The sequence below is a fragment of the Halichondria panicea genome, chromosome 1 (genome assembly GCF_963675165.1).
Source record: "Halichondria panicea chromosome 1, odHalPani1.1, whole genome shotgun sequence".
Lineage (NCBI taxonomy): Eukaryota > Metazoa > Porifera > Demospongiae > Suberitida > Halichondriidae > Halichondria > Halichondria panicea.
This window is the reverse complement of record NC_087377.1, coordinates 306911-321829: the sequence shown is the minus strand read 5'-3', so window position 1 is coordinate 321829 and position 14919 is coordinate 306911. Positions and strand designations below refer to the sequence as shown.

Sequence of the window (14919 nt, the reverse complement as noted above, 5' to 3'; positions counted from 1 at the left end):
AAATACAGAAAGAGGGTGCATGCATGTGGCATGCACTTCGCTTACTGAGAAACAATTCAAGGGGAGAATTTGACAGAGTTTGAACAAAGCTTCAATGGCTACTGAACAAGATTCAGAGTGAGTGAACATGTAGACTATAATTACTACTCATGGTAGCACCTTGTGATTGCATGGAGGGAGGCTCATTCCATTAGTAGAGTCAGAGCAGGCTATGATCAGAGGTGGAACACTGTACAGCAAAGTGACAGCTGGATATGTGCATGGTGTCACTTGTATAAACTATATACACATATCAAGTAATTCTCTGTATGACTGACCCCCCAACCATCTATTTTGTACAGTGCTCAAAAGAAGCTAGCCAGGGACTTATTGCGGGCTGTAGTCAATAATGACGTCACCAAAGTTAGGTCCCTGTTGGGACAGGGGGCAGACCCCAACCACCAGCTCTACTGGAGTGATGAGTTGGCGGCGCCTCCATTACACTTTGCTTGCTGGAAGGGCTACCTTGAGATTGTGAAGACACTTGTTACTCATGGAGCTCGTACTGATAAAGGTGATGGGGCGACCAACTGGACTCCACTTCACCATGCATGCTGGGGAGGTCATAAAGAGGTGGTGCAGTACTTGAAGGAGGTCGGGTGTAGCACTGGTAAGTAGTCATTATAATTATTTGTGTATTGTAATTGTTTCTCCATATCATTATGGTATCTGAATTATATACATGTACTGTGTAGCAATATCAATTGTGTCAGTAATTTCGCGTAGTATAATAATTATTTGCGATGTAGTAGTTGTAGCACTGGTAAGTAGTCGTTGTGTATGTGAAGTTTTCATACCATGCATACAGCGGAAAGTTTAATAGTGTTACATTTCAACATTTCAATTTCGAATAATTATTTGCAATGTACGTACACTTGTTTGAAATACATAAACATTTGCTATACGGTTGCCATAGTAATATCTGTTAAAAATATATGTGATAGCTGAACTTTGTTCCACAACAGATGTGAGGGATAATAGTAACAGGACTCAGGCATTTCTGTATGCGCTTTAGAAATCCCATACCTAATTTCCACAAACAGTGGTGTATCAAGCTCGAAATTGGTGCACCAATAGAACAAGGCATGCCCTTTCCTCTGCTACCTTTACTTTCTCTGTACGACAAGTGGTTGTGGTACAATGACATGTTTGGTCCATCTTGACCACTATACACTTACGTACATGGCTGAAGTTAAACTCGTCACTAGAAATCCCATACCTAACTTCCGCACACAGTCGTGTATCACGTTCAAACTTTGTATACCAATATTAATAAGACCAACTATTTCTATTTGTATAGGCTTGTTTTATTTTTCCGCAATTTTGAGTCTATAGTCTATAATAACATATCTCACTTAATTATTGAGTATATTGAGGATCACCACACACAGATGTGAGGAACAGGTTGGGCCAAACACCACTGCACATGGCTTGTCTGGAAGGACATATACAACTAGTGAAATACCTAGTTGAGGAACTAAAGTGTGATGTTGGTGAGTGATTTCCGTAGTGGGTACTGTTTCATTAGATCCTCTGATAGACAACCCGTGAATATATTAATGTGGTTCAATGTGCATGTAATGAAACAATCAGTGTACCTGCAGTTGTATCGTCATGGCAACTGCAATACAATACACTGTTGGTACATGATAATAAAATAATGTAGTCATCCTGCATGGTAACGGTAATGTTCAATGCTGTCAGTAATACTACAAGATCTCTGTCCCTTACCTGTCTAGATGTGACTGATAATGGTGGCGAGACTCCTCTTGACCTGGCAGTAGAGTATGGTCGCACTGAAGTTGCTGACTATCTCAAGTCTCAAAAACCCTCCACTCCTGAACCAAGTATGTGTCACTAGAAATCCCATACCTAATTTCCACAAATATTGGTATAGTAAGTTCAAACTTTGCATACCAATAGAGCAAGCCATGCCGGTTCCATTGATACCTTCGTTGTTTTTGTAGGACAATTGGTTGTGGTACAATTACACGTTTTGTAGACCCCAATAATACCTGGAATGTTAGTAGCTCCCACGCACATTCCATTCTACTACTTGGCTTATAAATACATCGATCACTAGCACTTGTGTGGGTGCGTCTACTGTTATATAAATCGGAGAGTTTTCTGAATCACTATTGCAATATATAATAATGTACTTTATGTGTTACATGACATAATTATTATGCCTCGGTGCGCATGCACAAGCGAGGTATGTGTGTGTGTTGTGTGTGTGTGTGTGTGTGTGTGTGTGTGTGTGTGTGTGTGTGTGTGTGGGTGGGTGGGTGTGTGTGTGTGTGTGTGTGTGTGTGTGTATGTGTATGTGTGTGTGTGGATCGCTACAGCTGCTCTAGGTGTGCAAGTAAGAGTTTCTATAGGCTTCTAGTCATGTTTTCTTGGATTTTAATTTTTGAATTTGCAAAATAATGCTTGGTTCTCGAGTTATGCCTAGTTTTGCTTACTTGGAATGCCTTTTCAGTAGAGCACGTAGCCAAACTTGTTTGCTAGTGCATATATTCGAGTTCATATGGTGTATCAAGGTCAAATTTGCACATCAATAGAGCAAGCTATACCGGTTCCATTGATACCTTCAATGTTTTCGTAAGACAAATGGTTGTGGTACAATTACGTGTTTTGTAGACCCCAATATTACCTGTGGTAGAATGTGGAATAGATATGCTATCCAAGTCCCACACACATTCCATTCTACACCAAGCTGTGTAACCTGTTAGCAAAAACCACATCCTGTGTGTGTGTGTGTTGTGTGTGTGTGTGTGTGTGTGTGTGTGTGGGGGGGGGGGGGAGGGTGTGTGTGTGTGTGGGGGGGGGTGTGTGTGTGTGTGTGTGTGTGTGTGTGAGTGTGTGTGTGTGTGTGTGTGTGTGTGTGTGTTTGAGGGTATTCAAACGGAATGCTCACTTAAATTAATCTTTAAAAGGTTGGCATCTGATGTCTTAATATTTAGGTATAGTAAACTTAGTGGTGGATCTTTGAGACCTTGTATTATCCTATCTATAGTTAGGCAAGCAAAAAGCAAAAACAAAAAAAGGAAAAGAGAACAAAAGAGCAAACAGCACAAAACTATGCATACAGGTAGAAAAAGCAAACAGATGCCCGACCTTGAGAGTCGAGAATGATGGGTTAAAGAGTCTTTAACGGTACACCAACCCTCCCCATTCATCTGTTGCATTCAGAACAACTAGTATACTGAATAATTATTGTAATATTGACTTGGGGCCATGCTGATTGTAAGCTATATTCACATTTTAGGTATAAGGCTGACATAAAGTATAGAACTTGTCTTAGACTTGATATTGGCTGCTGTAATACTTCAACTTAGCTTGTGCATGGCTTGTGTCAGCTAAATCTGACCTTGAGGGAGGCTTAATTTATAAGGCCTAGGAACAGGCCTGTATTGTCTGTGGTGGTAGTATCTGATAATGGGGATGGGTCTATGTGGTTTTTCTATAGGTGGCAAGCACAAAACAATGTAATTTTGGTTCTTAGAAATTAGCACAAGGTATTAGTCAAAATAAATAGATAGTAGTGTGTGTGTGTGTGTGTGTGCGTGCGTGGGTGGGTGGGTGGGTGGGTGTGTGTGTGTGTGTGTGTGTGTGTGTGTGTGTGTGTGTGTGTGTGTGTGTGTGTGTGTGTGTGTGTGTGTGTGTGTGTGTGCGTGCGTGTGTGTGTGGGTGTGTGCGTGCGTGCGTGTGTTTGTGGGTGTGTGTGGGTGTGTGTGTGGTGTGTGGGTGTGTGTGTGTGTGTGTATAGTAAACACATACCCAGTGTGTATGTGTGTGTGTGTGTGTGTGTGTGTGGGTGTGTGTTTGTGGGTGTGTGTGTTTGTGGGTGTGTGTGTGTGTGGGTGTGTGTGTTTGTGTGTGTGTGTGTGTGTGTATGTGTGGGTGGGTGGGTGTGTGTGTAGACCGCTACAGCTGCTCTAGGATCAATGAAGTGCAAGTATTATAAGAGTTTCTATAGGCTTCTAGTCATGTTTACTTGGATTTTAATTCGTGGATTTTAAAAATAATGCTTGGTTCTCGAGTTATGCCTTACTTGGATTGCAGAGCATGTAGCCAAACTTGTCCATGGAGTGTTGCTACTCTACTTAGTAGTTAGCTCTGCACTAGAGCTAGCTATTGGTAGCTGCAAGAGTGAGAAGAGAGCTGCAAGGCTCTGCCACTATAATTTTATATACCATCGATCGTTTTTAACAACAATCATGGTCGATCATTACCCACTCTTTGAGTTTCCCTATATTCTGCCTGCAATAAAAATTAATTGCAAAAATGATAAATGTGTGTATAAGCTATTGCTAGTAGCTTTATTTGTTATGTTGTTTGACACCTCCACCGAGGCATCAGCACCCGCTGTGCTTTCATTATTACTGTACACCTCAGATACTCCAAATGGTTCCGAACAACTTCCTTCCACTTCTGCAAGGGATGATCCTAACCTAACCTCATCAAGTGAGTAATAATATTATGAAGTATCAATCAGTGGTACGTTTAAATTAAGAGAAGTGGGCGTGCTGCTCAGACTCAGTCAAAATCATACTGTAGCTATTTTTTAGAGCTGCCGTTCATGTGTAAATTGATACAGCCTCACACTTTTAAACGTTCCCTAGTATACATAGTGAGTTGCATGCTCTCTTCTCTTTATACACACACGCTTTGTGTAATGCTGAAAACACGTTAACACTATAATAATACTCATGACCCTGTGATTGAAAGGGTTTACTGCATGTACGCCCATCTATGGAGTTAGGGTTTACGAATACATTATTTTATTGTGCTAATTCTTCATGCCTCGATGCTTACTATGGCTCTTAACCACTTTTTGTTAATTAGATTTTAACTAGTGCAAATATTCGAGTTTATGGCTAGTTTTTTTGCCTCCTTGGAGTAGAATCTTTAGTCTCAGTTTAGACGCAATAGTGTCCCTGCAATAGAGCGAAGATATTTTTAGTAGCCATGCAGGGTGATAAAAGAGCTGCCACCAGCAAAAATTGCATCAAATGTACTGTCTACCACGTCTGTCTACCACGTGTTGTTGTTTTTAACTTTGAACTTTTAGAATCCTTTTAGCAAGTCAATCATTTCCTACCCCGAGGCCATAGCAATTTATTTGATACGGCCTCTTGTTTAGATGTTGCCCAGTACATATAGCCCACTTCTCTTTATACGCTATAATTATATAGCTAGCTAGCTTGAGACAGAGGTTAGGTTTGTTACGGCTGCTCTTCACAGCTCTCTTAATAGAGCCTATACGTTAGTGTTATATGGGCGTGGTCCGTCCATCGATGGAGGCTAGTGTCAGCTTTTCAGTCCATTATACTGATACCGGACCCTCTTCCTTGGAGGTGAAGTGGACGTGGGGACGAGGATAGCTAAAGCACCACCCACCTCCCTATTGATTGCATTGCATGAATTCACTTTTACCTGTTTTGTGAGTTAGTGCTGCCTCCGTTGTGAATAGCAGTGCTGTCGGGTAGTAAGTAGTGGTATTTTAGCGTAACCTTAAAGCACCACCCACCTCCCTATTGATGGCATTGATCTCACTTTTGACTTATTTGTGGTATTTTGTGGTATGAATACCTGAGGGTTAGTGCTGCCTCTGTTGTGAATTGTTGCTTCGTGACAACCTGTTATGCCGCATAGATGCTCAAATGTCATTGGTTGCTACTAGGAACGCAGTATATGATGCATGCAAGACTATTACGCACTATCAGCATCGTGATGCCCTCGTGATGTACTGCTATTACAACTCTTGCTCTCGTGCTCTATAGTTGTATTAGCAGTACATCCCTCGTGCATGAGTAATAACATACAGTAGCCGTCAGAATAAAGTTCCTGTACCGTTTGCATGGCACGTCACGTTGTCGTTTTTACGCGAACAGAAAATGTCTTGTCAACTGGAATTGAACGCACATGTTTTATTCGTATACGCACCGTGATTACGATTTGTTGAACAATTTTAAAAAGGTGATGAGTCAGCAACAATTAACGAGACACAAACAACTTGGCAGCTAACCTTGTCATTGTAGTATCGTATGCAGATAGTGCTCACTTCACTTACTTTGTTATTAGCATGACCACGAGTGCCGTAGGCCTCGAGACCACTAATTACAACGTAGCCAATATTGCACGAGTGATTATGCAATAACTGCGTGGGAGAAGCATTGTTATAATGAGATTTATGCCTTCCGCATTCCTTATTTTGTTACCACAAAAAAGTGAGTTGTAGGAACAATATAAAAGAGATCATTCCAACTTTTGTCCAAGCTTTCTGGCTTTGCACATATACCGTACCCTCGCGAAAATACGCCCACCCTTTTCTGCAAGGCTTATTAGGGGACTGGGCGTTTAATCGCGAACGGCTACTTTTCATTCGAATATATGCCCACCCGCGGCCTCAAATCGAGGTTTACACTTTGCTATGCCAATTCTTTTTTAGTATTTTCATTTTGTATGAACATTTTATTGACAACAACATGTTATAAACTAATGCATGAGTATGATTAAAGCATGACAAGAGAATGAACATGAAATGAAGAAGTGGACTCTGGCTCTATTCGTTGCTTGTTGATGTTAGATGTAGCAGAAACTTCTCGAAGGATGGTAGGTCATACTCCTACAGAGCAGCTATCAGGTACTTTGTTTCAGAAAACCAAGGCAAGGTAACTTGCAAAATTAGCCTGTGTGATAACTTTCTTATAGACTTTGTGTTTCCTTTCTCAGCATATAGGACTACTTGTTCCTTGCATATACACCTTCAGGGGGCAAACAGATCCATACAGAGAAAGGTATAATGTCTGATCTTGGTCCAGCAAGGAGTATAGTCTTACTAGCTACTACCTAAAACTTCCTTTCTTCACTAAAATTAATAGTGAACATGTGGCATTCAGCTACTGCGCATGCTCAACTTCTTATTCTGGGTGGGCTTATAATCGAGTGAAAATACCCTCGTGCAAGAACTTCGAAGCAAAAGAGGGGATGGGCGTTTATTCAAGATGGGCTTATTTTCGCGAGGGTACGGTATATGGCATATTACACTGGTGACTTGTTAGCTTTGATGTGCCTGGCTTCACTGTGGTTTCTTTGATCTTTTGCTATAAATATCATTGTCATTGTCATTGTCAGACTAATATTAAGAAATTGAGTATTATAGCACATGATCACTTTATTGACTGTGAACCATTTCATTCATCACTTGATATCATCATGTATTATAATAAGTGAAATGATAATGAAGAGTATGCAGTGCATGTGTATAGATCTCTTCCTCTCTCCTATTGTGATGGTGGCAGTCTCCCAGTATATCACTTGAGTCCATCCCTCACCTAGTACCTGCTTGCAGTCATGCTCTCCTCTGGGTCTCCCAGTATCACTTGAGCATCTCCTCCACCCCTCACCTAGTACCTGCTTGCAGTCATGCTCTCCTCTGGGTCTCCCAGTATATCACTTGAGTCCATCCCTCACCTAGTACCTGCTTGCAGTCATGCTCTCCTCTGGACCTAGGGCTCTGAGGATTGACATTATTCAGTAGATCCTGCGCATTGTTAAGTTACTGTATTGGTATAAATATGTAATGAGCTGCCTTGCGTTGCTGTTCCGTTGTTACGCCAGCTTGCAGTTTTTTTAAATAACGCAACGGGAACTTATTCTGAAGGCTACTATATAATGATACGTCGCCAACTCTGCGCACTTAAGGCCCGGGTCCAGATTTCAACACCAAAATTTACACTATGTTCATACTGCTGTATAATTTGCAATATACAGTGTATGCTGCATCAAAATGATCCAAAATGAAGCTCAATGTTTTATTTTTCCAAAAAACTAATTAGCTTAATTCAATTATGCTAATTAGTCCCATAAATGGTGATGACGTCATGGCACTTTCAGAAAGAGAAGTGCAAATACGGCGTTGAAGATGCCAAGATCAAGCTTCAAAAACAAGGCTAGATGAACATCTCATAGCTAGGTACTAGTATCCTTGATGGGAAGAGTAGGAGTTATTGTATTCTTGAGATACACAAAATAGCCTACCTCTAGAGTGGCTGTCAGAGCTAAAGAAGCTAGCATAGCTAAGAAAGTTTTAGACATTTTTACTTCCCATCAAGGAAACATAATCATAACAACATACTCTATCTTTTGAGGGCCTAAACAGCTACTCTTACCTTGTTTAAGTCCGCCGTATTTGTTGCCAAAGATAATCTATAATAGTTCTAGCAGCTAGCTAAGCAAATACATTGACCTTATGACGTCACATGCAATGAATAACATTAATAAACATTATGAATCTCATTAACACTACATGATCTACATGATCTACATAAAATGTTGGCAATGAATAAAATTAATCTTATCAGTGCCTGACCCAGGCCTTAACTGCGCAGAGAAATAGACAACCATTTACTTGGACACTATAGTCTTTTGAGAGGTCTTGTTCTATGATGGTTTCAGAAATTTTAACCACAGTTTTCAGCTTCTGAACAAACAGAATTACAGTTAGTTACCGTTGATCTATAGAATGTACAATATTATTATATCAACCAGACCTCTGATTTACACAATTGCAAATGGTACAAAATGTGCCACAAATTTAATTAATTATGTTATGACCGATTGTTTAATCCTTTACAGTCGATATTCAAAACCAAACCTATTTGAAGAAACTGGACGAGCTGATGACTGACGAAAGTGGTACCATTGAGCTACACTATCTCAAGATGCACTTCATTGGTCCCTCGGGTCTTGGCAAAACGACCACTCGACAGCGGCTTGTTGGATCCATCACTAACCTGTCTGAGCTGCCCGAAAATCAAAGGAAACGTTGCAGTACATTACTAGCCGAGTGTGAACAAGTATTGGCCTTTGTGGACAAATCTGGAACAAAGCTTAAATTCAAAGCATCTTCAAGTCTAGAGGAAGAAACACAGTTTATCTTCTCTTATCTTATGTCCTGTGAATCTATTGAAGACAGCACTGTCAGTCCACCGAAGGAACAGCCCACGCAAGAAACCACTGACCCCAAGAAGCAAACTCAACTCAAGATCGATGAAGCACCCAAAGGGCCAACACCAGAACCACCGGAAAAGGTCGTGAAAGTGACGACTGTAGATGTTGGAAAGGTTGTCTCGAGACTCCGGAGTATTGTGGGTTCAGGAGAGTACACTAAAGAGCTGCTGAACAAAGTCCTACTCAATCTGGTCGATATAGGTGGGCAGCCTGGATTCGTGGAGATGTTTCCATTTCTAAGCAAAGGCGCAGGGATTTTCCTGGTATTCTTTCGACTGGACAAAGACCTCGATGACATGTGTCAAGTCTCCTACGAACGAGGAGAGGACAAGATCACACCGTACGATTCAACGTACACAAGCAGAGAAACACTCTCTCAAATCCTCTCAGCTATCAGCCACCATACCAAGATTGACTCGGATATTGACAGAGAGCAGTGTAGTAAACTGGGCAATCTAGGCTCTGCTAAGCCTGTTGCTACCCTCATAGGTACTTTCAAGGATGAACTGACAATGCAAATCAAAGTCGATCTTCTGTACGAGAAATGTTGTCACTCAGCTATCTACAAGAGCGATAGTACCACTGCTAGCAAAAGCGATAGCGATGGCACCACTGCCAGCAAGAGCGATAGCACCACTGCCAGCAAGAGCGATAGTATCACTGCCAGCGAGAGCGATAGCACTACTGCCAGCAAGAGCGATAGTACCACTGCCAGCGAGAGCGATAGCACCACTGCCACCAAGAGCGATGGCGATGGCACCACTGCCAGCATGAGCGATGGCACCACTGCCAGCATGAGCGATGGCACCACTGCCAGCGAGAGCGATGGCACCACTGCCAGCAAGAGCAATGGCACCACTGCCAGCGAGAGCCAAAAAGAACACGAACAAAAGAAAGCAATTTGGAACATTTTGACTCAACAGAAGAGTGATGAGCATGCTAACGTCAATGCAGAAGACATGGCTGCCATTGAGCAAACAGTCAGCCAACACCTCAACTCAGACACTTTCAAGAAAGATATCCAAGACCGTTTAGAGCAAAAGCTGACAGAGAAAAACGAAGCCGTGACCAAGATTACCAGCAAGTTTGAGGATTTACTTTCTCACCCAAAAGACAAGAAGTTCATAGCAGTGGACAACTACGAAGGCACTGATTCTGATATGAAACCTCTTCGTGAACATCTTCATGGCTTATTGCGTAGCTATTTCAAAGATGCCAAGCTTCGAATTCGCCCACAACAGCTTTTGTTTGGAGTTGTACTGAGAAAAGAGTTTGACATTGTGTCTATGGAAGAATGCATTCGTATCGGTACGGAGGGGTTGAAGATGAGAGAGAAGGAGGTTCGATTCACCGTTTGGTACCTGGATCGGTACGTTGGAGCTTTGATCTATCATCCAGAGATCAAGGACAAAGATGGTTGGTTTGGGAACTTTGTCATTTGCAACCCCCAAGTGGTATTCAAGAGCCTCAGTGTTCTCGTTGTCAATCCGCTGCTGGAGCTCCATTCTGAAGACAGCCGTATTCAGTTTAATGATGCTGAGAGAAGGAATTGGATACTCAAGGGACAATTCTCACTGAAAACAATCACTCGATGCCATTCCGATGTAAACCCGGGTGTGAAAAAAGACCAGTTGATTCCTGTTGAGAAGCTGCTCATACTACTCGAGCATTCCCACCTCTTGGCCAAGATCACAACAGTGAAGGAAGACCATACCACAAAAGAGGTCGAAACGACGTATTTCATCCCCGCTATTCTCAAGTGTGCATCTCGCGAGGAACTAACGAAACCACCCCCACTGGTATTGATACACCCTCTCCAATCAAGATCACATTCAAACCTCAATACGTTCCCATTGGAGTTTTCTGTGCCATGATCAGTGAATTGGTCTCAAGGGGGAGTAAAGGCAAAGGCATTCTGGGCATGACTTGGAAACTTGCCACTGATACCTCAGTAAAGAGAAACCTCGTCTCCTTTCACATTGACGAATGTGCCAAGCATTTTGTTACCCTGATTGCACATGTCGATAGCTACGAGATACGGATTATTCGACAGGACAGGGACCATACGATGCATGATCTTTGTTCCTACGTCCTCTCAACCCTCTTGTTGGTGATGAAGGATATTAGTCCACTACTCACTCCGATTATTGCCTTCGACTGCTACTGTGACGAACATGAAAATGGTTCCAAGCTTTGCCTCCTCACACCTGGAGCTGATCCCTGCTTTAAATGCATTAACAAAGTCTCTCTGAGCCCTCACCAAGAATGCTGGTTTGCAGAAGTAAGTGAACTACACTGTAAAAAATGATTGAAAAAAAGTGCGGTGGACACACTAAAACCGTCGCATATAGCACGCTTTTTTGAAAAAGTGTGCTATATGCGACGGTTTTAGTGTGCTCACCGCACTTTTTTTTTTACAGTGTAGTTGTATTTTGTGTATACTGGCATTTATATTTTTCTCCGTGCATTGACTTATTGTTTCTGTGTGTGTGTGCAGGAAGTCAGCCTGGGAGATGATGTTACTCTCCTTGCTCTGCCATTTGCTGATCTAGAGGACCTAGATCCAAGCCTCACCTTCAAGTGGAAGAAGAGAAGTCCGAGACTTAGCGGTAGGAAAAATGAATTGGAATTCAAGGCTTCGTCAAATGGTCACTTCAAGGGCTTTATCAGTTGTGAGATCCAGAAGCCTTTCTTCACCGTGTACCACTGCCTCAAAGAGAGTGTTGGTGAGAATAATGTCAGAGCATGTGTGCAGATTGTATGTACATTGTTACGTGTGTACTGTACAATGTATGATTATATTTGAATTGTTACAGAGGACACCTCCAGCTCTGAAACTGATCAGCTGTTTACAGATGTGAAGAAAGTGATCAAAAAGATACGCTCTGACTGGTACAGCCTGGCTATAGAACTGGACATTGACTATGCAACTAGGAAGGTGAGACCTTAACAATGACTACCTCCACCACCTTGAGTATATTCTCCCAGTGTAGTCCCTTCATTCTAATTATGTGTGTGCACTATTTAATTGACTGCTACTGTTATTTAATGGTTGAATAGTGAGCATTTCAATTGTAAGCATTCTTAGAATGAGGTATCTCTAGCAATGCTGACTCTGCATATTTGGTGTGGTCTTGTATGATGTACCAACCTATTTAACAGGTTACTATAGCAACGTAATGTTGAGCTCTTACTAAGTATTTAATACTGTGTTTCACTGTGTGCACTGATACAGAGTCTTGAGAAGGACTATCGCTGGGTTGAGCCGTGCTTTGAGGCCATGCTGACACACTGGGTGAAGTGCTCCTCTCCTCCCCCCTCCTGGTCTGCCCTTGTTAGAGCACTAGAGTCTCCCGCCATTGCTCGTGGGGACATTGCAACCACCATTAAGGTTGGCAACTATATTACAAGTCTTTACAGAACATGTTCTATAATTATACATTATATAAACACAAGTAACTAATATTTGATTTCTCTTTACAGACAAAAGCTACCAGCGACATCTCTCCTGTTATTTGTCCTCTCACTCACGATGGTAAGCACATTAATCTTGATTTAATTAACAGCAGTGAATAATGATGTAGCTGATCTTATCAGTACAATACAGAGTGTCCTTCAGTAATGTGTGTTTTAGTTAGTACGCATTGCTTAGGAATAATGACAGTGTTATGTTGTTGTCATGATTGTGTGTTCCTTCCAGAGGGACTGAGTGTGGATCATCATTTGAGGGTAGTGAGGACAGCTGCCTGGGAGGTGAGGGGGACATGGCGTCCTCTGGGAGAGCAGTTGGGTGTCAATGAGGGGACACTAGATGTGAGTGCTCTGCTGTGTGTGTACTGAACACTGTATAGCAGTAGATGACTGTGTACTAATAGCCCTGTGCTCATACAACAGTCAGGCATCATCAGTTAAGGAATGTGCCAGCAAGCAGTACTGCACTCATTGTCATAATTAGCCTGCATGTGCAAACCCATTTATTATTATTAGCCTATAGCAATAATTATCCTCATTCCTATAATCCTCTGTGTGCATGCCTGTGGTGTCAGTGACTCTATAGCTGTAGTAGTGAAATTAGTAGTTCACATGTACACCCACCCACACACACACACACCCACACACACACACCCACACACACACACACACAGGCCATCAAGAGGGACTGTCCGAATGAGTGTGATGACTGTTTCACTAAACTACTGGAGCAATGGTTGACAGGATCCACCCCCGCCCCCACACTAGGAGCACTCATCCATGCACTCAAGTCTCCTGTCATTAGTCGTGGAGACATTGCCCAACAGATGGAGTCTAAACTAACCAAGCTAGCTTCACAGTAACAGCTCCACTGACTCCATATCATGATAGTGACTCGTACATCTTTTATTGATCAGAAATATTTTTATGCTTTGTTTTGCTGGTTCCCACTCTTGCTAAGATTTTTGAATAAAAATAATAATGCAGTCCATCATGCGTTATAATTATATAAAAGCATTTGCCATGGCAGTTTCTAAGTAGTTATATGTTCAGGTTGATTTTGTACATTAATGGCAGCATGCATGATAGCTAGCTGAAAAGGTCGTCAAGCTTCTGCACAATGATGGATAAAAGGGGAGGGGCTGGTCTCTAGCTGTTGAATTGCATGAAGGGGTTTTTTTTTTTTTTTTTTAGCCTTTATGGTGAAACGAGTAATTAAGGTAAGTACAAACGGGTAGACAGAGAAGGGGCACACTGCGCATGCGTATGAGTATTCACTGGGACAGATTTCGCAATGTACCCACAATATATACTCGCAACACCTTGTAGCTAGTACTCCTGCGGTCCTCCATGTTGTCTCCATGGCATCTCCTTGGAGACTCTGACGTCAATGGCCTGAAATATTCTCAGATCCAGTTCTAGAAGCTCAGTTCCTTTGAAGTTTGAAGGGATCAGGTGCCCGATATGCCACCTGACCCGTTTGAAGAAGAAGCTCAGTGTCTTGCTGGAAGAGGTGAGTTTTTTTGCTTGCTCGCATGTTTGCAGGAATGTTAGGCTAGGAAGAGCATTGTAGTTGTCTATTTAGTCATGTTTTATTGATTGGTATTGACTTGATTTTTTTGCAGCCTTCCGCTGTGTTACAAAAACATCGCGAGCTTTCCACTGTGTTGCAGAAACAGCGCGAGCTTTCCACTGTGTTGCAGAACATTGCGAGCCTTCCACTGTGTTGCAGAAACAGCGCAAGCCTTCTACTGTGTTGCAGAAACAGCGCGAGCATTATCCAGCCATGGAAAGATAGATTAGAAGCAGTGCAGGCTGCAAGAGTCATTTGTAAGTTGAAACCGTACGTCCGCATGTTCATCTTGTGTGTATCTTGTCCCAGCTATTGATTGGATTGTTCACTCTCTGGCCTTTGAGTGTATTGGTGTTGCTTTGTTTGTTGAGAGTGGAAGTTCTGGTATTCCTTGTGTCTAAGTGTGGTGGCCCCTTCTTGACTGTGAGGTGTGTAGGTCATGCAGTTTAATAGATACATACTTGCCAGCAAAGCGCACGTTAAATGCATGTATGCATGGCTAAACTCGTGTCGACAACGCTTTTTGTATACTGTTTTTAATACGCATGGCTAAGAGTCTATTACCTGCATGGCCTTGAACCCTTTGGTGGTTGGGGGGGGGAGGGATGGTGTCTGTAGCACTCAAGTAATCAATCAGAATGTGTGTGGAAGGTTCTTTAACAGCCGGGTCGCAGGACAGCATCTTCTTGTTCTTGAAACCGTTGTCGAACCAGCCTTTGGGGTGCAATGATGGTGGCGTTCCAGTCTATTGAGGGAGCACTCTGCTGTTAGTACCTGCCTAAAGGAAAGCAGCACAGGATCCTGCCATAATTGGGAGT

The 14919-nt window shown here is 42.3% G+C and overlaps 1 protein-coding gene across 5 annotated transcripts in view; it reads left to right on the top strand.

The window, feature by feature from the left end:
- The first annotated feature begins 79 nt into the window (after positions 1-79).
- Positions 80-14919, top strand: part of LOC135350985 (uncharacterized) — a 49774-nt gene continuing 34934 nt past the window's right edge. For 3 of the 5 annotated variants that reach the window (XM_064550207.1, XM_064550280.1, XM_064549911.1), the window contains exon 1: positions 80-117. In XM_064550207.1, the coding sequence (XP_064406277.1) occupies positions 95-117 (23 nt within the window). In that variant the 5' untranslated portion in view covers positions 80-94. Of the gene's footprint in view, positions 118-341; positions 650-1430; positions 1533-1778; positions 1887-4437; positions 4507-14919 lie in introns of all 5 variants that reach the window. The other 2 variants (XM_064550129.1, XM_064550059.1) reach the window with 2 other exon arrangements.